The sequence below is a fragment of the Corythoichthys intestinalis genome, chromosome 4, assembly GCF_030265065.1.
Source record: "Corythoichthys intestinalis isolate RoL2023-P3 chromosome 4, ASM3026506v1, whole genome shotgun sequence".
Classification (NCBI taxonomy): domain Eukaryota; kingdom Metazoa; phylum Chordata; class Actinopteri; order Syngnathiformes; family Syngnathidae; genus Corythoichthys; species Corythoichthys intestinalis.
The window spans coordinates 14,023,390-14,046,533 of record NC_080398.1 but is presented as its reverse complement, the minus strand read 5'-3'; the positions used below and the strand labels follow the sequence as shown (position 1 = coordinate 14,046,533).

Below are 23,144 nucleotides of genomic sequence, written 5' to 3'. Positions count from 1 at the left end.
CTCCAGAGCCGACAATGCGCGTGCGCAGTAGACACGCCTGCAGTGAAAAACGCCTCTGCCCCTGGAAACCTTGGTCACGTGGTCCTCCTAGCAGCCTCGAGACCGCCAAATACTGCACTGAGCAGATGCCATGAAGGGCGGTACTAGACGAGCAATGCCTGTGCAACAATCATCCCTGGTAGAAAATCCAGTAGGCCTATATGCTGGAGCCTGTAACAGCAAGACGAGCACCAAAACACAACAAATCAAGCCGAGACTTGGTGGGTTTGCTGTGTTTTGCTCGTGCTGGTGCAGGCACCAACATGTCAGATTTTCAAGCAGACCTTCAAGGGTAAAGTGAGCCCAATTCAAACATTTGACTTAACTTTAGGGCAGCATGGTGGGTTAATATCACAACCGTCTCACATTGCTGAGGTACATTCATTCTTCTTCTGTACACGAGGTCGTGGGGGTGCTGGAGCCTATTCCAGCACCCTGAACTGATTGCCAGCCAATCACAGGACATATTAACGCGCCGTTTACATGGTGGCGCTCCAAGAATACAACATATTTCTTGTTTGCATTTACATGTTTGCATCTTGGTTCCGTCTCTCTTCGAACGATGTCACAACGGTGTAGTATTCATGCCAAGCCCTAGGGGGCTGTGCAGTTTTACATGGTGAGAGCCAATGATGCAGTTACTTGACAACAACCTCCTCAGCCCGGAAGACAACATACCCGCCTGCTTGAAGCAATGGCGACCACGCTGTTTTTTCTTTTGCTTCAAAAGGCACAAAAATGTGAACATTAAATATATTTGAATTAAAAATACAAAAACAGTAAATTAAAGACGATGTTCTACCATGTTTGCCTTTTTGGATGTTTACTAGCAGCGACTGCGCATGCCCAAAGTGATGTGTGCGAGTGCTCCCATCATCGGAGCAATAGCGTTCCATTCATATGGTTGCGAAGCAATCCTCACAATCGAGTCAATCCACTTTGGAGACCGGAATCAAAAGTTTACGTCTTCACCTTCACCACGTAAAGGCAATGTTATGGTTCTGGGTGAGCAGGGGACCCAAGCGCAAAGAAGGCAGGCAAGGTGGCAGGGGTAACAATAGTTTATTGCATAACACGAAAGCAGTCCGTGTCCAGATAATCAGGTGGGCATTTGGCAAGTGAGCTGTCAAGGAAGGTGAGCAATACAGGATCTGTAATCAAAGGCAATGTGAACTGAATAGAAGCAATACAAATGTTGGATCAAAGTGAACGCTAGAGTCACAAACTTGTGGAGTAGAGTTGTTAATCTGGCAACGAAAGTAGGCCAGGGACTGGCTTGAGTGGGCTGTTAACGATGATTGACTGCACCTGGTCCCAGGCTCACTCATCTGTTCAATCAGGGCACACACACACCAGAAGGAGGAGCAGGGCTCAAAAAGCAGGGGCCCTCACAGGCGAGGCCATTTCCGCAATACAATCGTTGCGTGTTGGTGTTCCAGCGTCACCATGTAAATGGACGCGCCATTCTGCGAGAAAACAAGCTAATATTTCGGGACCTGCCCCTCTTCGGCAAATTTACTCGCACACTGCTGCTCCATCCAGCATGGCCACAAATGCTCGCTACCACCAGGAACACCCCTTCCATATAGTGTATACAATGAATTGGTTTCTGCATAGCTACTAATAGTGTGAAATGCCTGTAGACTGCAGGTATTGGTGCACGAATCCAATTTTTTTTTCAAATCTGATCTTTTTGTGTGAATATTCACACAAAAAGATCAGATTTGATCGATTTATTCGATTCGATTTATTTTACATTCAATTTGAAGCTCGCAGTCCACGATGTATTGAGTTAAAGTGACGCACATGCAACTTAGCATGAAGTCAACAGATGTCACAAGCAGCCCAAAACATGCTGGGTTCATCGACCAGGACGGTACACACCTCCTTGTAAAACAGATATGCGTATTATCCTTCTCTGACCACTACGCTGATTGGAGTATTTGGCATCCTTAAATCTAGCTTTAACCAAACACTCCTAAGACTACAACATGGAGCCCAGAGTCTCCCGTTGGGGATGCCAAGAGGAACCAGAATTTTTGGAGAGCAGTACCTTATAATTTACTGTTTATACTTTATAAAAACAATTCAAGCCTAATAACATGATGAAATAGATTGTACAGATGAAAACAAGCAAATTTTGTGTATCATAATTTATTGTTGCAATACAATTAATTGTGCAGTTCCTTCTGGTGCGCTTGCCTTAGCCGACAGGAGGCACTACAGTTAGGAAGACAGACAAAAAAAATAGTGGTATTATATCTGTTGAATAGCTGCGTATTGTCAATCGAGTTTTATTAAGGTCACTGCTGAAACACTGTTACCTGAAGATTGCGCTCACAGGGTGAAAGCAAAAGATTATCGTCACGGATAGAGAAACAAGCTAACTGTACCGATCTGTTATTCTGTCTGTTTTTTCTTCGTGTGGGTTTCATTCTATGTCCTGCATCAAGCTCCTTATCGTCAGCTGTATTGGACAAACCTCCTCGCTCCCAGACAGTGGGAGGGACGCGCTGCTTTGCAGATCCTACAGCTGGAGGAGAGGGAGAGATAATCCTCTCCAGTGCCATCGAGACAGAAGGCTGATGTATGGCCTCCAAGCTAAGAGACAAGCCCAGTTTCTCCAATACATATTCCACACTGTAGCAAAGATGATGCTGTCGTGGGCAAGATTTCTGATTAAATATGTGCCCATTTCCAGTGCCTTAGTTAAGCTTTGCCTGGCTCCTTAGGAGACTCATTCCTTTTCCACCATAAGGTGGGTTCCTGTTCGGTGCTTTACCATGATTTGTTGGTTCGAAGCACAATGTCCCCGAGAACTGGTCTGGCTTTCCATAAACAAGAATCTAAGTCGGAGCCACATCACTACGTCACTGTACAATGTCAGTGCGTCATTACATAAACAATAGGTGGCCTTGTAATATACACTGCTCCAAAAAATAAAGGGAATACTAATGTAACAGGCTGTAGATCTGAATGAATGAAATATTTTTATTAAATACTTTGTTCTGTCCATAGTTGAATGTGCTGACAACAAAGTCACACAAACTGTCCATGAAAATAAAATGTACCAATCCATGGAGGTCCGGATTTGGAGTTACTCAAATTCAAAGTGGAAAAACACATGACAGGCTCATCCAACTTTGATGTAATGTCCTTTAAACAAGTCAAAATGAGGCTCAGTAGTGTGTGGGGCCTCCATGTGCCTGTATGACCTCCCTACAACACCTGGGAATGCTCCTGATGGGGTGGCGGGTGTTCTCCTAAGGGATATCCTCCCAGATCTGGACCTGGGCATCTCTGAGCTCTTGGACAGTTTGAGGAGCAACCTGGCGGCCTGTAGATTCTAGCAGATAGGCAGTTACGCCAGGAGAGCTGGACAGGGCCAAAGAAGATCCCTAAACCCTCAGTAGGATCGGTATCTTCTCCTTTGTTCAGGGAGGAACAGGATTAGTACTGCCAGAGCCCTACAAAATGACTTCCTGCATGCCACTGGTGTGAATGTTTCTGAAACAAACTGAAATGGGCTCCATGAGGATGGCCTGAGGACCTGACATCCTGTAGTGAGCCCTTTGTTCATTGTCAATCACGGTAGAGCTCGATTGGCATTTGCCATAGATCACCAGAATTTGCAACTACGCTACTGGCTCTGTGCTGTTCACTGATGAAAGCAGGTTCAAACTGAGCACATGCAACAGACGTAAAAGGGTCCAGAGCGACCATGGAGAACCTTACGCTGCCTGCCACATTATTCAGCAAGACCGCTGTGGTGGTGGGTCATTGATGGTCAGGGGAGGCATATCCCTGGAAGGACATAAATACCTCTACAGGTTGAAATGAAATGAAATCATGGACCCATTGTCATAAGCTATGCTTGTGCAATTGGACCTGGGTTCCTCCTGGTCCACGACAATGCCTACCTTATGTGGCTGGAGTATGCAAGCAGTTCCTGAAGGAAGAAGGAATTGATAACATTGACTGGCCCCCACTTTCACCTGACCTAAAAACAATAGCACCTCAGGGACATTATCTTTAGGTCTATCTGGCAGAGCTAGGTTGCTCCTCAGACAGTCCAGGAGCTTAAGTGATGCCCTGATCCAGATCTGTGAGGAGATCCACCAGGACACCCTTCGTCGTCTCATTAGGAGCATGCCCAGGCGGAGTAGGAAGGTCATACAGACATGCGGAGGCCACACACACTACTGAGACTCATCTTGTACTTGTTTAAAGGACATTACATCATAGTTGGATCAGCCTGTAGTGCACGTGTCAAACTGGTCCTCAAAGGATTGCAATGGGTGCGGGTTTATGTTCAAACCCATCAGGAGGACAGCCTTTCACCAATCTGGTGTCTCACAATTGGTTGCAGTCAGGTGCTGCTTGTTTTAGCAGAAACCTCATTGGTTGAACAGTCTGTGCTGGATCTGTTGGAACAAAGACCAGGACCCACTGTGGCCCTTTGTGGAATCGGTTTGACACCCCTGCTAAGTGTAGTGTGTTTTCACTTTCATTTTGAATACAACTCAAAATCCAGACCTCCATGGGTTGATACATTTAATTTTCATTGATAATTTTTGTGTGATTTTATTGTCAGCACATTCAACTTTGGAAAGAACAAAGTATTTAATAAAAATATTTCATTCGTTCATATCTACAATGTGTTACTTTAGTGTTCCCTTTATTTTTTTGAGCAGTGTACTTTGGGCAAGCCCAGAGAAAAACGCCCACAGCGACCACAAGAGTGAGATGGAGGCTCTGAAATTCACATTATTACGAAAATGTCCATGAATGCTCATAAAAAGTCAAGCCGAATGGCCAAATGGGTTCGCACAAGTCAATGTGATTAACAGGCTTTGGGCAATTTTGGTTCAAAATTGAATTCCGCCTGCAATCCCGGACTTGACACTCACCCAAGCCGAAAATTGTCTGCTCTCGGAGCTTTCGAGAGCGGGAATTAGAGGTGGAAGTCCTGAAATGTACATTATGTTAGTATGTCCGCTGCCTGACACATGACAATTAAGTGTGTTGAACACTCTGGGGAAAAAGGGCAAAAAGGTTGAGCTCATTCTTGCATGGGGGGCTACTTGTTTATAGGTAAAATGTAGCGAGTCGCTTCAGGCAGACGTGACCGTCCCAGCTCGACATGTCTTATGTTATGTCGCGTAAGAATGTTGAATAGTGGCTGCAAGTGGAGTTGGAGTCAAGCGGGGGCCACTCCTGTGCGCCTGCTCAACTCATTGACTTCTGCCATTCAAAAAGCATTCAAAACGAGCTCCCCGCCTCTGCATCGTTTTTCCAACTGTGTTTACGGACAACTGGACTGTTATTCAAGTCTGAAGCATTACAGCTGACTGGAACATCAATCCCCCCAACATGTTTGCAAGGCTCCTGCAGTGCACTCATGTATTGTATCCACTATTACTGTTAGATCTGCTCTTGCCTTAATGAACAATTGCAACTAGCTGCGAGAGCTAATGTGAATTTTCAACATACAGTGGTCGTCAACATTTTGAATGCATCTCATAGCCCTGGGAGCGTCGGCTAGCCATCGAGTGGAAAGAGGACTGCATGCCTGTTGTGAAATTGGAAGGACAGCTCGGCCTGGCGTTATCACCACAAGCGCAGATGTCTCAGTCCTGTTGCTGATGTTTCCCCATCTCACACAACCTGCGTCCCTGGCTCGTGGCATCAATCCAACATGCCGGCTGAGCCCTGCTTGGCGTCTGCCAGCTCCACACAACCGCGTCACGCCCAGGCTTCACCAGCTGGCCTACCATGGGCTGTCGTTCCACACGTCAGCTCTGACGAGACAAACCTTTGAATTTAAGCATATTACTAACCAGAGTTAAAGAAACAAATCAGTAGTGGTGAGCGAGGAGGCAGAAATCCAATGCGTGTCCTGCACCTTCTGAATGTTGCTCAGCCTGGGCATATCCATTGACTTGGCTACAACAGCATGCTAGAGTATCTTGTTCATCACTCTAGCAGCTCCTTCCCTTCCAGACTATTATGCTCCGTTCAGATTGGCTACGTTTTTTTTTCTTTTGTTGCTTAATGTGTTCCCACACAAAGGCCTTGCGACCAGCAACATACAGTGGGGCAAATAAGTATTTAGTCAACCACCAATTGGCAAGGTTCTCCTACTTGAAAAAATTAGAGAGGCCTGTAATTGTCAACATGGGTAAACCTCAACCATGAGAGACAGAATGTGGAAAAAAAACAGAAAATCACATTGTTTGATTTTTAAAGAATTTATTTGCAAATCATGGTGGAAAATAACTACTTGGTCAATACCAAAAGTTCATCTCAATACTTTGTTATGTACCCTTTGTTGGCAATAACGGAGGCCAAACATTTTCTGTAACTCTTCACAAGCTTTTCACACACTGTTGCTTGTATTTTGGCCCATTCCTCCATGCAGATCTCCTCTAGAGCAGTGATGTTTTGGGGCTGTCGTTGAGCAACACGAACTTTCAACTCCATCCACGGATTTTCTATGGGGTTGAGATCTGGAGACTGGCTAAGCCACTCCAGGACCTTGAAATGCTTCTTACGAAGCCACTCCTTTGTTGCCCTGGCTGTGTGTTTGTCATGCTGAAAGACCCAGCCACGTCTCATCTTCAATGCCCTTGCTGATGGAAGGAGATTTTCACTCAAAATCTCTCGATTTGATCTCCCCATTCATTCCTTCCTTTACACAGATCAGTCGTCCTGGTCCCTTTGCAGAAAAACAGCCCCAAAGCATGATGTTTCCACCCCCATGCTTCACAGTGGGTATGGTGTTCTTCAGATGCAATTCAGTATTATTTCTCCTCCAAACAGGAGAACCTGTGTTTCTACCAAAAAGTTCTATTTTGGTTTCATCTGACCATAACACATTCTCTCAGTCCTCTTCTTGAGCATCCAAATGCTCTCTAGCGAACCGCGAACGGGCCTGGACGTGTACTGTCTTCAGCAGGGGGACACGTCTGGCAGTGCAGGATTTGAGTCCCTGGCAGCGCATTGTGTTACTGATTGTAGCCTTTGTTACTGTGGTCCCAGCTCTCTGTAGGTCATTCACTAGGTCCCCCCGTGTGGTTCTGGGATTTTAGCTCACTGTTCTCGTAATCATTTTGATGCCATGGGGTGAGATCTTGCATGGCGCCCCAGATCGACGGAGATTATCAGTGGTCTTGTATGTCTTCCATTTTCTAATAATTGCTCCCACAGTTGATTTCTTTTCACCAAGCGTTTTACCTATAGCATATTCAGTCTCCCCAGCCTGGTGCAGGTCTACAATTTTGTCTCTGGTGTCCTTCGACAGCTCTTTGGTCTTGGCCATAGTGGCAATTGGAATGTGACTGACTGAGATTGTGGACAGGTGTCTTTTATACCGATAATGAGTTAAAACAGGTGCCATTGATACAGGTAACAAGTGGAGCCTCGTTAGACCTCATTAGAAGAAGTTAGACCTCTTTGACAGCCAGAAATCTTGTTTGTTTGTAGGTGACCAAATACTTGTTTTCCACTGTAATTTGGAAATAAATTCTTTAAAAATCAAACAATGTGATTTTCTCTTTTTTTTTCACTTTCTGTCTCTCATGGTTGAGGTTTACCCATGTTGCCAATTACAGGCCTCTCTAATCTTTTCAAGTAGGAGAACTTGCACAATTTGTGGTTGACTAAATACTTAGTTGCCTCACTGTATATGTTACGTCAACCGGTTGGTACACGGACTTTAATTTTTGGTGACATTAGGTCGGTGTGAACACTAAATAGCATTTGGCGACAGGCGTAGAGAGAGCTACACGTTATCGCATGACAAAAGGCAGCCTGTCGAACACAGCAGAAAAGAACATGCAGGATCAAGTTGGTACTTTAGCAACCACCAACTCTGTCCATGTCTACCAACATGTTTGGGATTATCCGTCACGACAGACTTTGACCACAGCTCTGGTCTGACTCAATGTCTCTTGCCTCCCCTTGGGAAGTGGGTGAAGTTTTGCTATGGGTAGGAATTGAAATTCCTTTTTACAGGGAACTCTGTTATTAACCGCAGACCCTCACAATATGTTTAGGTCTGCTAGGGTGTACCAATATCTTCTCCCACCACTGGAGCTAAAATACCACTAGCGGATTGACTAGCTGAAAGCATCTACCCTCTCTTCATCCAAATGCCAAAGACAGTCACCATGTTTGATGATCAAACTTTAACCTATGGCATCCTGGTGGAACAATCCATGATGAGCACAGAATTACAATAATAGAATATCGCTCAGGTTCCTGTTGAGTTTGGGGAGCGATTTTGCTCCCAATCACACACTTCCAGGTTTCTGTAGATTTCAAAAAGGTTGGGTTCACTGAACCTGTTGTTTGGTGCATAGATAGTTTTCTGCCAACCTTTGTGAAAGCCAACATATAGGCACTGAGCTGGTGAGGAATAAGTATGCCCAAACCTGATCAGCGTGTCTCCCTGTGACTCACTGAGTAGAAGAATTTAATTAAGAAATGTCCAAGCATGCAGTCCAGATAATACTATCAAGAAGAGCCGCAAGCAAGCGGCAGACGTGGGAGATGAGGTTGGACCTGGGAAGGAAACTACTCTTCCCCCAGGTTGTTCAAACGTTGTTGAGGCCTGATGTGGTCATATGGTCTGAGGATGCAAAGATCATCTTCATCGAACTGACTGTATCATAGGAAAACAGGTGCAAGGAGGCTGTGGAGAGGAACGCTACCAAGTATCAAGACCTTGTCCTTCAATGTAAGGAGAGAGGATGGCAAGCTCGGCTCTTTCCGATTGGGATTGGCTGCAGATGTTTTCCAGCAAAGTCAGTAAGACACTCACTGGCCTGGGAATTGCAGGTCGTGAGAGGAGGGCAGTGGTCCGTATGTTGGGGGAGGCCGGAGAAAGAGCATCTTGGTGGCTTTGGAATAGAAGGGAGGAGTTAAGCTGGGGGCCAGGAGAAGATGGGCAGTGACTGGCATTCAATATATCTAAATTCAGGCGACATTCAGCACAAGGCGTTCTCATTTACAAGGAATAGTATGAGAGAGTCATGCTTAACCTGGGCTCCATTAGATAAGGTCATTAATAAACCATGTGGTATGATTGACATATAATGATCAGCTCAAGGGTGTCATGCTTAACTCCTTGGCGGCGATAGAAGTCCAATCTAAAAACCAGATTCCAAAAACGTTGGGACACTATACAAATTGTGAATAAAATTGAATGCAAAGATGTGGAAGTGCCAAATTTCAACATTCAGAATGGAACAATAGAACATCTAGGTTGCTGTTTGATGATATCTAGTGCGAAGTGCGGGAGTGTTGTCGGAGCATTATAAAAGTTAACATACGCCGCAAAAGTCACGTCTGTTCATTAATGCACAACACCAGCGTATGACTGGTGACCATCGCAGTTTCGCGCAATGTGCAAAGGAATATAACAAAACATTTAAAAAAAAAAAAAAAAAAAATTAAAGATTTGTCTGCGAGCCAGACGCAGCCGTTAAAAGAGCCAGATCTGGCTCGCGAGCCATACACTCCGGGCCAAAAGTATTGGCATCCCTGAAACTCTGTCAGATAATGCTCAATTTCTACCAGAAAATGATTGCAATTACAAATGCTTTGGTAGCAATATCTTCATTTGTTTTGCTTGCAATGAGAAAACACAAAAGAGAATGGATTAAAAAAAAAAAAAAAAATCATTATCATTTTACACAAAACTCCAAAAATGGGCCGGACAAAAGTATTGGCACCCTTCGAAAAATCATGTGATGCTTCTCCAATTTCTGTAATTAACAGCACCTGTTACTTGTGGCACATAACAGGTGGTGGCAATAACTAAATCACACTTGTGGCCAGTTAAAATGGATTAAAGTTGACTAAACGTCTGAGCGGTGTCCTTGTTTGTACCGAAATGAGCATGGAGAATAGAAAGAAGACCAAAGAACTGTCAGAGGACTTGAGAAGCAAAATTGTGGGGAAGCAAGGGCAATCTCAAGGCTTCAAGTCCATCTTCAAATGCCTGAATGTTCCTGTGTCTACTGTGTGCAGTGTCATCAATAAGTGTAAAGCCTATGGCACTGTGGCTAACCTCCCTAGATGTGGACGGAAAAGAAAAATTGACGAGATTTCAACGAAAGATTGTACGGATGGTGGAGAAAAACAACCTTGACTAACATCCAAACAAGTTCAAGCTGTCCTGAAGTCCGAGGGTACACCAGTGTCAACCCGTACTATTCGTTGGCGTCTGAATGAAAAGGGACTCTATTGTAGGATACCCAAGAAGACCCCACTTTTGACCCAGAGACATAAAAAAGCCGGGCTGGAGTTTGCCAAAACTTGCCTGAGAAAGCCAAAAATGCTTTGGAAGAATGTTATCTGGTCAGACGAGACAAAAGTAGAGCTTTTTGGAAAAAGGCATCAACATAGAGTTTACAGGGAAAAAAACGAGGCCTTCAAAGAAAAGAACACAGTTCCCACGGTCAAACATGGCGGAGGTTCTCTAATGTTTTGGGGTTGCTTTACTTCCTCTGGCACTAGACTGCTTGACCGTGTGCATGACATTATGATGTCTGAAGACGACCAACACATTTTGCAGCATAATGTAGGGCCCAGTGTGACAAAGCTGGGTCTCCCTCAGAGGTCATAGGTCTTCCAGCAGGACAATAACCCAAAACACACTTCAAAAAGCACTCGAAAACGGTTTGAGAAAAAGCACTGTCGACTTTGAAAGTGGCCCGCAATGAGTCCAGACCCGAATCCCATAAAACACCTGTGGAGAGATCTGAAAATGGCAGTTTGGAGAAGGCACCCTTCAAATCTGAGAGACCTGGAGCAGTTGGCCAAAGAAGAACGATTTAAATCTCGGAAACACTTTATAATAACTCTCCGTTTTACTAGTTAATATGTAGATCATTAGTAATCTGTTTATAAATGATTTATTGTTGATTTGTGAAGTACCTCTGCTTTAGAACATTACCACTTGATACCAGCCATTTTCATAGAGGAAAGCTTATAACGATGTCATTGCAGTACGCAGACTTTAAAGCCCTACTATCACTAGTTTCTATCAAAAGATGTCCTGTTGTACTAACGGCCTTTAACTTCGTAAATGCTAATGCTTGTCATTTTCAGGCATCATCATCATCATCACACCATCATCAGACATCATCTTCTCGAACTTTTTCAGTCACAAGCGATACAATATGTTCAACAATGATCTTACTAAGCATGCATATAGATGGAAATGGTGCTAACTTACCAATGTGGGTTCACGAAGCAAAGAAATAGGCGGAGTTCATCACATCTCAGAAAGATTGAGCATTCAAGTGTGTCAATAGATTCGCTCTCGAGGTATTTCAATTGATTAATGTTGCATGACGTACAAAGTGGGTTGATTCAACAAGTACTTATGAGCAAATTTGCTAGTCTTCCAACATGGACGCCATCAGGCTTATGTTGTAAACAACTAAAAGTGGTTATTTTATTTGCATTTAGCATAATTTTTGGACTGTAAGCCGCTACTTTCCCCCCCTCATTTTATATCCTGTGGCTTATAGTCCAGTGCGGCTTATTTGTTGATTTATAGGTAACACTTTATTTGACAGCATCATCATAAGACTGCCCTAAGACTGGCGCCATGAGACTGTCATAAGACCATCATAATTATGACATGACACTATCATGGGTGTTAATGAATGTTTATGACAGATGTCATTAAGTGTCATCCGTCAAATTATGTCACTCACTCCATTTATGTCCTGCTCGGATCTTTTACATTCATTGAAAAGTGGGATAATTTGCCAGATGATACAAAATGACATCTGTTAGTTGCATTCATAATGCTTATGGTGGAGTCATGTCATAATTATGATGGTCTTATGACAGTCTCATGGCGCCACAGTCAAATGTGTTACCAAAATACCATAACTAGCAATTAATGAAACAAATGGAACAGTAACTGAAGAAATAATTAGCACAGAAGATGAATTTTGATTGTTATTTACATCTGTAACGCTGCAATGCATGTTAGGAGGCATGTTGGACAACAACAGTGTTGACAGTCGAGGCAGACTGTCTCCCTTAAGGGAGCAGTGATTGCCAAATGAAGCTTCTTGAAGCAATAAAGTTTTGCAGGCAATTGGTTCAAAGCTTCATGGTGGTTCATTTGGTCTTATGATCACTTTGTCAAATAAAGTGTTACCAGTTAATATCTTTTGGTGTGAATATCCCATAACACAGAGAGGACATCTGCGGCTTATAGTCCAGCGTGGCTTATTTATGAACAAATGCCGTTTTCCTGTCAAATTTGGTGGGTGACGCCTTATAGTCCGAAAATTACAGTACTTTCTTATTTTGTCTTTATTATGCAGCTTTCAGCCAGGGTGACATTGCAAATAATCTATTTTTAATTGCCTTGGTTAAATCGGATAAATAAAAGCTAAAGGTGATCTTTTGTAGAATTTCACATTTTTCCCATGCCGTCGTGCATTAAATAGGTCATAATGTGTGTGACAGCCAATTGCATTTGTAATTCAAACCACTCTGCAATAAAGCAGATTTCAAATCTATTAACTAGTATCTGCCCACTTTGTGCTTTTTCCACACCAATTTGCGATCAACAACACGAGATCCATTATTGACACGCCCACTCATCTAATGGCCCATCAGAACGAAGTTTAAATTTACTGTAAATATTAAAATTGGATCCAATAAGCCACATATTAAGAAACCTGCCATTTCCTCATATATGGACATTCTGGAGATTTTTAATGCAAATTGTCTTGAAAAACTGGTCAAATGTTATAAAAATAATGAAACTATTATTCTTTTAATAAATACTTTTTATACTTTACATTTTGGAATTACCGGTATTATTTTGCAATATTTCTTTGGACAAACTGTCCTGGTATGGTGCTAAATCAATGCCAAAAGTATTTTAATCTGAAAAAAAAAAAAAAAAAAAAAACGATTGTAAAAGTAATTGGAACTGAATGTTTTTTTTTTCTTGAATCTTTCTATAGCAGAAAAAAAGGGTCTTATTTTTTCATTTACAAAGTTGATATATCTTTTCAGGTTCAAATATTAACTTTTTGGTTTTGTTTATCTGATTTTCATGTTCTGGCGTCCTAATCCATCAGAGGCAGCATCATTTGGGGTTGGTTTATAGGCCATCTCTCACAAGACAAAATATCGAAATGGTGATATATCGTGATACTTTATATCCCAAAAGGTTATCAATATGCTCCTGTCATGAATCGAGACATCGGTTTAAAAAGGTATCAATAAAAAAAAAAAAAAGACACCTAAAAAAAACCCTAACCCAAAAATAAATAAATAAATAAATAAGGCTGCCACTGACGGTGCTCGATGCCCAATCCATTTAGACTGGGAACGTTTGTTCATTCAAAACCAGAGCATTCAGTCATTCGGTCCGATTTTTGGGGCATTTACAGGTCACTTGCTTTTCATTTTAGGGCATTTACAGGTCATTTCCTGTTGAGTTTGAGTCACTGCCTATTGATTTGGGTGATTCCCAGGTCACTTCCTGTTCTGTAACGCAAACAAAACAGCAAGTTACCCATAAAATACCCCAAAATCAACAGGAAGTAACTGAAAATCAACAGGTAAATTACACAGGCCAAAATTACTCATTGCCTGGCATTGGCTGCCACTGACTGCCATAGACGTTCCATCCATTGGAAGTGGGAGGGATGGCAGCGAATGAACTTTCGTTCATTCGCTGCCACCCTCCCACTTCCAATGGATTGGACGTCTACTAGTGATAAACTCATTCCAATTCACAGCAGAAACGTGTTTTTCTGCTCATTAGTTTTTTTGTAGAATATCCTAGAATGATTTCCTGACCAATGTATCAAAAATCGTTGTATCGCCATATCGTCAGATCATCGTTATCGGGAGGTTTGTATCGCAAATCGTATCATATCGTGAGGTACTAAGAGGTTCCCACTCATATCTCGTAGAGGCCACGCCCCCCCCCCCCCCATTGAAACACAACCAAAACTTTTAAAAGGAAAAAAAAAAAAAAAAGATCTGAAAGCGAAAAAAATATTTGAATGTGAAAAAAATGAACCTGAAAAATGAAGATCTGAAGGTGAAAATTAGATAACTGAAACCAAAAAAAAAAAAAAACCTGAAAACACCAACTTTGTAACTGGCAAAAATGTTTTTTTTCCCTTTTGAAAGATTCAAGAAAAAAACATAAAAAAAATGTTTCCCAATTGTTTCTTTTTTTCAGATTAAGATGAGATTTTCAGATTTCTTTCAGACTTTTGGCCTTGATTTAGCACCATATCCTGGTATGCCCAGTCAGGTTGACTACAATTAATAACTTGTTAATTATTTGGTCAAATAAAGCAACACATTTTAATGACAAACCCACATTTATTTTTCTTCTTAAAAAAACAAAAAAAACTTCAATTTTTCCAATTAAATCAATAGACGAACATATTCAGATCAGATTTACAAATAGTTATGAAATTTGTCAAACGTAATTAAGGTTTTCCTGCATTTTGAACAGACAAACTATTTGCCAAACATGTTTAAAGTTTTTCTCCATTTTAGAACAAACTAATCTCAGAAGTATCGACAAGGGTGGGGAAAAACTAAAAAGACGAGCCATAAGATGAGGTCATAGTACACAAGAGATTATAAACAACTTCCAAAATCTTGAAAATGAAACATAGAAATACTGAATCCTTGTACCCGGGTAATTCTTTACACAACAGTTTCTGGTAGTTATGTACAATTTTACAGTTCAAAATAAAGCAATCAATGTACAAACTATGAACAAAAGGCATCAAGAACATTTGGTTTTTGTATCTGTTACAAAGTCCAAAACTAGAATCTATATTTACAAGGTCAGTCGCAACTGACACAAATGCAATGTTTTTGGCGGTGCAATCCAATATGAGAAAATCATTGGAATCATTGTGGAGATGTTGTTTATTTTTTGGGGGGCTCGCTAAACATGCGTCTTCTGATGCACCTCGAGTAGGTGAGGAAACGCAAAGGCCTTGTCGCATTCTGTGCATTCATACACAATTTGGCCAACGTGGCTTTCTTGATGGCGCTGAAGTTGATCAGAGGATGCAAATGACTTATAGCACATCTCACAGCGGTACTTTCCGACTTGTTGTTCAGCGTGCATTCTCATGTGTGTCGAAAGATCTAGGAGTTTGCTGAAGTTACAGAAACACTGGGGGCATTGCAGATTGGTTTGCGGTGGTGTTGGCTGAGCCTTTTTGGTATGCATCATTTCCTCATGTTTTTGAAGGGTATGCTTGTAAGCAAAGGATTTGGTGCAGTACTTGCATTTGAATATCTGATTTAAGTGCACTTTGTTTTGATGCTCCAAGAGAACGCTTTTTGAAGGGAACCGCGTTGAGCAAATGTTGCAGTTGTGCAAGTCTTCTCCAGTGACATCAACTTCTTCATCCTCACCAGCATCCTTCTGCTTTGTTTCTGCAGTCTCTTTTCCCGCATTTACAAGCGTTCTTTGCGATTCGGATTGATCTGAACTGGCGTGCTGGTGGAAAGTGCCGTGTTCCAATTTCGAGACTGATGAATGATGACTCTGTTCATGTTCTTCCAGTTCATTTTTGGTAGAAAATGTCTTTTTGCACACTTTGCAATTTAGTGTATTTCTAGAATGAACAGAAAAATGGGAAATCAGTTCGGTGGCCTTTACAAAACTACATCCGCAAATGGGACATTTGTAGCCTTCGGCATGATTTATTGGTCCCGGAAGCTCATTTTCATGGGTCTTCAGATGGTTGATGAAAAGCTCAAGGGTGGGACAAGTAGTATCACAACAGTTACAGGAATAGTCAATCTCAGTCTTCAATTTGTGATGGCTGACACTGTGCTTTTGTAGATGGGATGAGTGCAGAAAATGTCTATCGCAATCAGGACAGGAATAAGGCCTATCGCTGGAGGCCTGACAACCGTGCTCGGAGAAGTCTGTCGCGTCTTTGAAGCTTTCAATACATAAACCACATTTATAGAGCAGGTTTGTTTTTGTGCTACTTTCAGAGAGAAGAGAAGACTTTTCAGGCAAAGGTGAGTGGTGCTCAACTGACATGGTGTGTTCTTTTCTATGTTCAGCTCTGCTAATCTTGGAAGGGAAAACCTGACTGCATATATCGCATGGAAAGTTGTCTTCCCGGTGGTTGGACATGTGTTCTGCTAACTGGGAGGCTCCAGAAAAACTGAGCTGACATTTGGAGCAACGGTATGGACGACTCTTGCCATGGGTGTGTTTGTGTTTCCGCAAAGCAAAGAGGGACACGAACCCCCTTCCGCAGACCTGACACTGTAACTCTGACATGTGCATCCGTTTGTGCTGTTCCAACTGGGCGGCCTGGAAAAAACATTTGCCGCATTCTGCGCATTCGTGAGGTTTGACCCCGAGATGACATTTTTGATGATCTTCTAGATTTTCTGATGTTGGGAATGTCTTTCCACATACATGGCACGGGAAGTAAGGGGCAGAGTCACTGTCGTCACTACTACTAGATTCATCGTGATCACTTTCGCTTGCCACGATGCTTTTCTGCTCAAGCTCAAGTTGGCTCTCAGAGTTCTTTAGCTCTTTCGGATGCGATGCTTTGCAATGTCTTTTGAGAGAATTCTTGGAGGCGTAGGTCTTTTCACAGAAACGACAGGAATACGCAGTTTCAGGATGGTCTTTACTGTAATGGTTGCCAAGAGATCGCCTAGACCAAAATCTGTGACCACATAGATCACAAGCAAATGGTCTGTTTGAGTCATGGTACGATTTGTGCGTTTCCAATTCGGATGCCTCGTAAAATGCTTTGGGACATACCGAGCAAGAGAACTTCTTACTTAAACCATGAGACTTCATGTGCTTTTCCATTTCTGCATAACTGGCAAAAACACGCCTGCACTTTGTACAGGTAGAGCGTTGAATGGCTTGCTCCTCTCTTCCATGCTCTTCCAGATGACTGATGAGCATCAAGCCATCAGTGAAGCTCAAATCACACTCGGAACATTGGTACTGTGTTACTTTTTCTTTGTTTATACTGCTTGGCATCTGATCATTGACTGGGTTTTGTGGAGATGTCTTCAAATCCTCTTTGCAGGAGAAGGTTTTTTGCAAAACTCCAGTGTCCATCTCAGACTCATCTCTGAACACGAGAACAGAGTTGGGCAGTGTCAGATTAAGGTGCGTGTTTACAGGGATTTTTGCTGTATTCTTTGCCTTATAATATCCATTTCTGCATTTCCTGTTGTGGTTGCGAAAAAGATTTTTATTCCAGAAGCCTTTCTCGCATGTTTTGCACTTGTAAGGGGTCTCTTTTGAATGCACACGAGAATGACCCTTTAGTCCAGCTTTATTTTCAAAGGACAAATCGCAAACTGGGCAAATGAATGATTCGGAAACATCACCCACAAGTTCGGTGTCGAGTTTGCATGTTAAATTAGAACCTTCGCTTGGCTGTTTGTCAAGCCTATCAATTTTGACAGTTGGCAGTTTGGAGAGATGATGTTGGAGAGGAGCGGTCGACACTGGTGGGTCAATCGTTTCCATTTTGTGTGCATTCAAAAAATGTTCCTGAAGCTGCGAAAATAAAGAAAAACGCAGAGAACAGTATGCGCAAGAAAAACCTTTTGTAGGGCTTTGAGGGGATTCCTCCCGCTTCGTTGACTGGGGCAACATTAAAGGGCAAGCTTTTTGATGATCCTTAAGTTCATGTTGGGGGAACGCTACATTACATGCTTTACAAAGTCTGACGTGGCACTTTCGTTTATGACGGTGCAAGTAGTCCTTCCTGATAAATCGCAGGCCACAATCGCATACGAATGGTTTTTCTCCCGTGTGCAGTCGGATGTGATACTGTAACTTCGAACTTTGTGCAAACACACGGAAGCAATAACTGCAAGAATATTTGCGCCTTATGTTAGAGGAATGCTGGATCTCGGGTCTAACTTCTTCCTCATTGTGTGTCTCGCTAACATTTTGTGATGTAGAAGAATTGGATTTTTGGGATGTTTTTCTGCACTTTCGAATCTTCAAGTGGTATGTCAGAGTTCTTTCATGAGTAAACGCAGCATCACAATTTGGGCACTTAAAACTTTTAACACCATGTAAAAGTGTGAAATGGCGGGAAAGTGAAGACTGATTTGGGAAGCTCCTGAAACAAACTTTACACTCAACTCTTCCTTGCAGTTTCATAGGTTGACCGTCAAGTTTGTTTTTCCAGCCCTTACCAACATCATCCAAACTGATTTTGGGAATGCATATTTTCAACTGCTTTCGTTTCCCTTTACAATGACCTTGATGCACTTTAAGATAATCGTACCTTGAAAAGCAGCTGCCACAGATTTTGCAGCGATAAGGATTCACTTCATTATGTGTCAAAATATGACGTCGCAGGCTTCGAGCTTTCACAAATGTCTTTGTGCAGAATTTACATTTGTATTCATCATTGGATTTTTCCAGGGATATCTGCGCTTCCTCCATGTAAGTCGGCATATCTGTCAATGCAGTTGAAGACTCGTTTGATTCCTCTTCCTTGGAAACATCATGGCAGCGCTCCTCATGCAGCAATTTCATTGAATTGGATGAAAATCGTTCACCGCAATGTTTGCATGGATATGGTTGTATGCCAGTATGTGAAACGCTGTGTTTTAACATCATTGATATGTATCTGAATCTTCTTGGACAGTTCGGACACTTGAATGGAAGCAGCCTTGATAAGCTGGAGTGGGAAGGACTTTTAGTTTGGCTTTTCGCTTGAATGGTTTGACAGGCCTCGCCATTTGAAGATGAGGTACTTCTGTGTTTTGAACGCCCTCCACACTTCCTCTTATGAATATATAATTTACTCAAGCCGAAGTACATCCCGCACTTGACGCAGAGACGCAAAGTATTTAACCTGTGGCCTTTATTATGGACCGCCAGGTGTGATTTCTGTGCAAACATTCGGGAACAAAGTGAACATTGATACTTTTCTGGGTCAGAACACACTTGAATTTGCGCTGGAATACACCTTTCCTCTTGAATTTGCGCTGGAATACACCTTTCCTCTTGAATTTGCACTGGCATACACCTTTCCTCGTGAATTTTCCGACTTGCTTTGAGTCGGAAACGTTTTCCGCATTTAGCACAGGAATAAGGTCTTCCTCCTGTATGTTTGAACATGTGAGATAGCAAATACCGACGGGCTTTGAAAGTCTGATCGCAATATGGACACTGACTTGAAGATATGTGTGCAAGACTGTGTTTTCTTAGCAAGTGGGTATTATCAAATACCTCTTTGCAAAGGGAACATGTTACAGTCGCTGGTTTACTTCGCTCTTGTGAAGAGGTCTTCAGTGTTCTCTCGTTTAACACAGGTGCCTTTCCTTCCCTTTTGTGTAGTTTCATATGACTCAGTAGTTCTATAGCATTCAAGAATTTCTTTTCGCAGTTAGGGCATGGGACCTTTTTCCCCTTATGATGCAATTTGATGTGTTGTACAAGACTTCTGGCATTTGGAAGAATCTTTTTGCAAATTGTGCACGGTAAACTCTGATGGACAACTTTGTGGCTCATGAGGTTGACTCTTTTCTTGAACCCTCTTCCGCAGTCAAGACAGCGGTATGGCCTTTCACCTTTGTGACACCTTTCATGCATCTTTAATGACAATTCCGTGTCGTAATGTTTATCACAAAACCGACAGCTGAGGGCCTTCTGCTGAGTCTCATCAGTCTTTTTCATCATTAAAGATGTTATCTTTGACTTGCTGGACAAAACTGGAGTCTTGTAGTTGATCAATTTGGCTGTGATTTTAGATTCATGTTCCTTTACATGTTTGTAGAGACCAGATACTTGCTGGAAAACTGCTGGGCAGACGTCACAGTTGTAGGACTGTTGACTTTTACGGACCGCTAATTCGGATTCCTTCTGCTTGTTTTGCAGTGCCACTTTTTTATGTCCCTCTTTCTTGGTATTGAGTCTGACCATTTCGTCTGATTTTACCCTTTCTTTTGATAATTGCTTAATGGTTCTTTTGAGGCAGGTATCCTTAATATGTCTGTACCTATTTGCTGACTGAGTAAATAAAGCACGGCACAGTGGACACCTGTATCTATCACCAAACTTTTTCATATTACTACAAGCCAGTCTTACACAATCACGTAAATGTCTAGCTCTGTTGTAGTAGTACATGAAAAGTCGTGGACAAAGAGGACATTTATATTTATGTCTTGTCTCGTTTTCAATATTTTTAGTTTTCACAACAAGTATGTTCGACGCTGTCGCTTTTCTTCTTTTAGCTAGTCTCATAGTGATTTTGTCTTGCCAAATACCTGGAGGCTGCCCTTTGTGTATGTTGTAAATATGTTTCTTGACTCGCCTTGGAGTTGCGTATTGGTTGCCACAATAGACACAGATATTAGTTGTGCAGATGTCGAACAAATTTACGGAACATTGAGGCAGATTTTCGAGCAGTGTCCTGTCCACCGCAGCTTTTTCTGGTGTTGATGGTGTACTTTCATGGTGTGATGAAACATCTGGTTTTTCTTGTCCTTTAGCCCTGCACCTACCAGCTATGGCCTTGTGTCTTTTTAAGCAACCGCTCTGTGCGAAATAGACGTTACACTGATCACACTGATAAGGTGTTTTACCAGTATGAGAACGCATGTGTTTCACATATTCAAATATTTTTGAAATGTTCACATTGCAAATGCTGCAATGATGAGGTTTTCTTTTTTGGTGAGTAGAAGCAAGTTGTGGTTCATGGGGTTTGTTGCTTACATGCTTATCGGAAAGTCCATTACTTATTAGATATTGATTAGATGCCTCGAAAAATTGAAACATCTGGTCTGAATGCTCACAGTGGTAGTGTTCAATTAGCTGATCAGCACTGGGTGTTACCTGCTGGCAAACTGCACACTGGTATAAATTACTTAATGCAGGCTCCATTTTTTTAATAATCACAACAGGCTGTAGGCGTTTCCTCATTTGTATTGAGGATTTAACGGCACAACATTGCTCTTCTGATTGATTGTTTATATTGCTGTTTGACTGGACAATGCATTTGTCTTCTTCAGAGTCAGCTGATTGTATTTCAGTGTTAGGTTCTCCGGATTGGTCGATGAGCATGGACTTTTCTGTCTCCGAAGTGTCCATCACTTCAGAAAACAGCTTTACATTTTCATCAGAGCACTGGGTTTGCTCTTGTTCCGAATGTGATTTCTCAGGACATGGAGAAGAGTTCCCAATAGAATCTTTATCCTTGTTGGAACAACATTCATGACTGAAATTGGTCTGTTTTGAAATGCTGTGTTTGTTCTCAGCATGCACATCCAAGATAGAAGTATCAATAGTTAAACTACGACAGTCTGCATCTTGAGAGGATGTCTGCTTTCCTTCTTGGAAATCCATAATTTCCTCTTTGTCACAAATTTTTGTGTCTGCACTTGAGCAGGGCCGCTGTGGCCAGTTTGAGGCGTTTTCATTATCTGACTTTTGACTTTCAAGATCTTCACTGACCAAATTACTGTCTGTTGTTGGAGTTTTTGAATTTTCAGAGAAGTCTGAATCGAGACACAAACTTTTCGTGTCACTGGTATCAGCCAAATGACCATCACTCATTGGGTTAGAACTACAGGTATTATCCAGAACCACAGTTTGAGAAGGCTGATCTTTTAATAACTGTGAAGAGGAACCAGTATCCTGCCTGTTGGTTTCCACCATATCTGAGCATTCCGCTAGTTCACAATTGGCATTTTTACAATTGGACTCAGAGATTTGAGGGTTGTCCTCCTCCATTTCATTTTCATGACATTCGAGTTTCATTTTTGACAGCAGGTTGTCTGTTCCCATGCTTTCATCTTGACTGCAGATGTCGATATTTGTTTGCTTTGGTACGTTGAACGTTTTTTCACCCAATTCTTCCCTTTGGTTGACAGCTCTGCAAGTGTCCTCAAGATTTGTCATGTTTATTTTTTGCTGTCCATTGGCATCAGGGTTATCATCGACTTTTTGTTCAACTGAGCGTGATTGATTCATTTCCTCTTGTCCTCTTTCCAGTTCATCGTTTTCAGCTTCCATCATTGCAAATGATGATTTTGTACATACAGGTGTTGCAGTTTCATGATCCTTCATATGATCAGGGTCATCCTCTGTGCCAGTAAGGTTTTCATTGTCACTCATTGATATGTCTGAATAGTATTCTCCCATTAAACTATGTTCAACATTTCTCATTTCTTTTTGAACTGGAACTCCCTCACAATTAGAATCCTCAATGCTACCACTCTCCGTTTTAGGAATATCTGAGTAGGATTGACGGTGTTCAGTGTTAAAACTCCCATTTTTTTCTGAACCTGTGTTTGCCTCTTGTAGACATTCAGCTAGATTTCCGTCATCTATCAATGGTAGTGAACCAGGAGAAATTGCATTCATCTCATTTGAAAATGTCACATTTTCAGGGTTGGAGAAAAGCCATTCGGATGGAATTTGTTTTGTCGAAGAATCTATTTTAGAATGCTGAGTTGGGGTAGTCATAAATTTACAAGGCGGCCTGGTTTCATTTACATCTGTGTCCGAACAACTACTAACATCTGAATAGTCTTCAAGAAGCGATGAAGCTAAAAACTCACAGTTTTGCTTAAGTCCTTGTAACTCCATTGAATAAGATGAAGGCAAAGGTCCAGATGACGATAATCCATTTGTGGCTACGTCTCCAACATCAGTAGCTTCACATCTCAATGGGGTATCCTTTAGCAGTTCTTCATTAGCTTTCCAAGAAGATTCTCTATAGAAGCTTTCATAAGTACAATCAGAAGTGGTGTTTCCGACACTAGAAGTTGAGTAAAAGTTTGTATCAAATGTTGAGTCAGTTGCATGGCCACCATGTGAACCTGCGGAGTTGGAGAACTCATGCTGTCCCACAAAGGTTTCTATATGCTGGGCAAGACTTCCTCCTGGCTCTGATGTCCTCAAAGCCTTGGGTTCTGATGACAGCGGTGTGATATTTTGAAGATACGAATCCCACTCATGAGCCATTATCCTCTATGATTCTGGGATTTGTGTATTCTCCCTAAAATAAAAAAGCATGTCATAATATAAATTGAATAGGATTAAAAGACAA

General features: G+C 42.0%; 1 protein-coding gene across 4 annotated transcripts in view; it reads right to left on the bottom strand.

Annotated features, from left to right (window-relative positions):
- Positions 1-14,310: 14,310 nt before the first annotated feature.
- The window catches only part of znf1035 (zinc finger protein 1035), a 29,814-nt gene continuing 20,980 nt past the window's right edge, over positions 14,311-23,144 (bottom strand). For 3 of the 4 annotated variants that reach the window (XM_057833692.1, XM_057833690.1, XM_057833691.1), the window contains exon 4: positions 14,311-23,093. In XM_057833692.1, coding sequence (XP_057689675.1) covers positions 15,008-23,059 — 8,052 coding nt within the window. In that variant the 5' untranslated portion in view covers positions 23,060-23,093 and the 3' untranslated portion in view covers positions 14,311-15,007. Of the gene's footprint in view, positions 23,096-23,144 lie in introns of all 4 variants that reach the window. The other variant, XM_057833693.1, reaches the window with a different exon arrangement.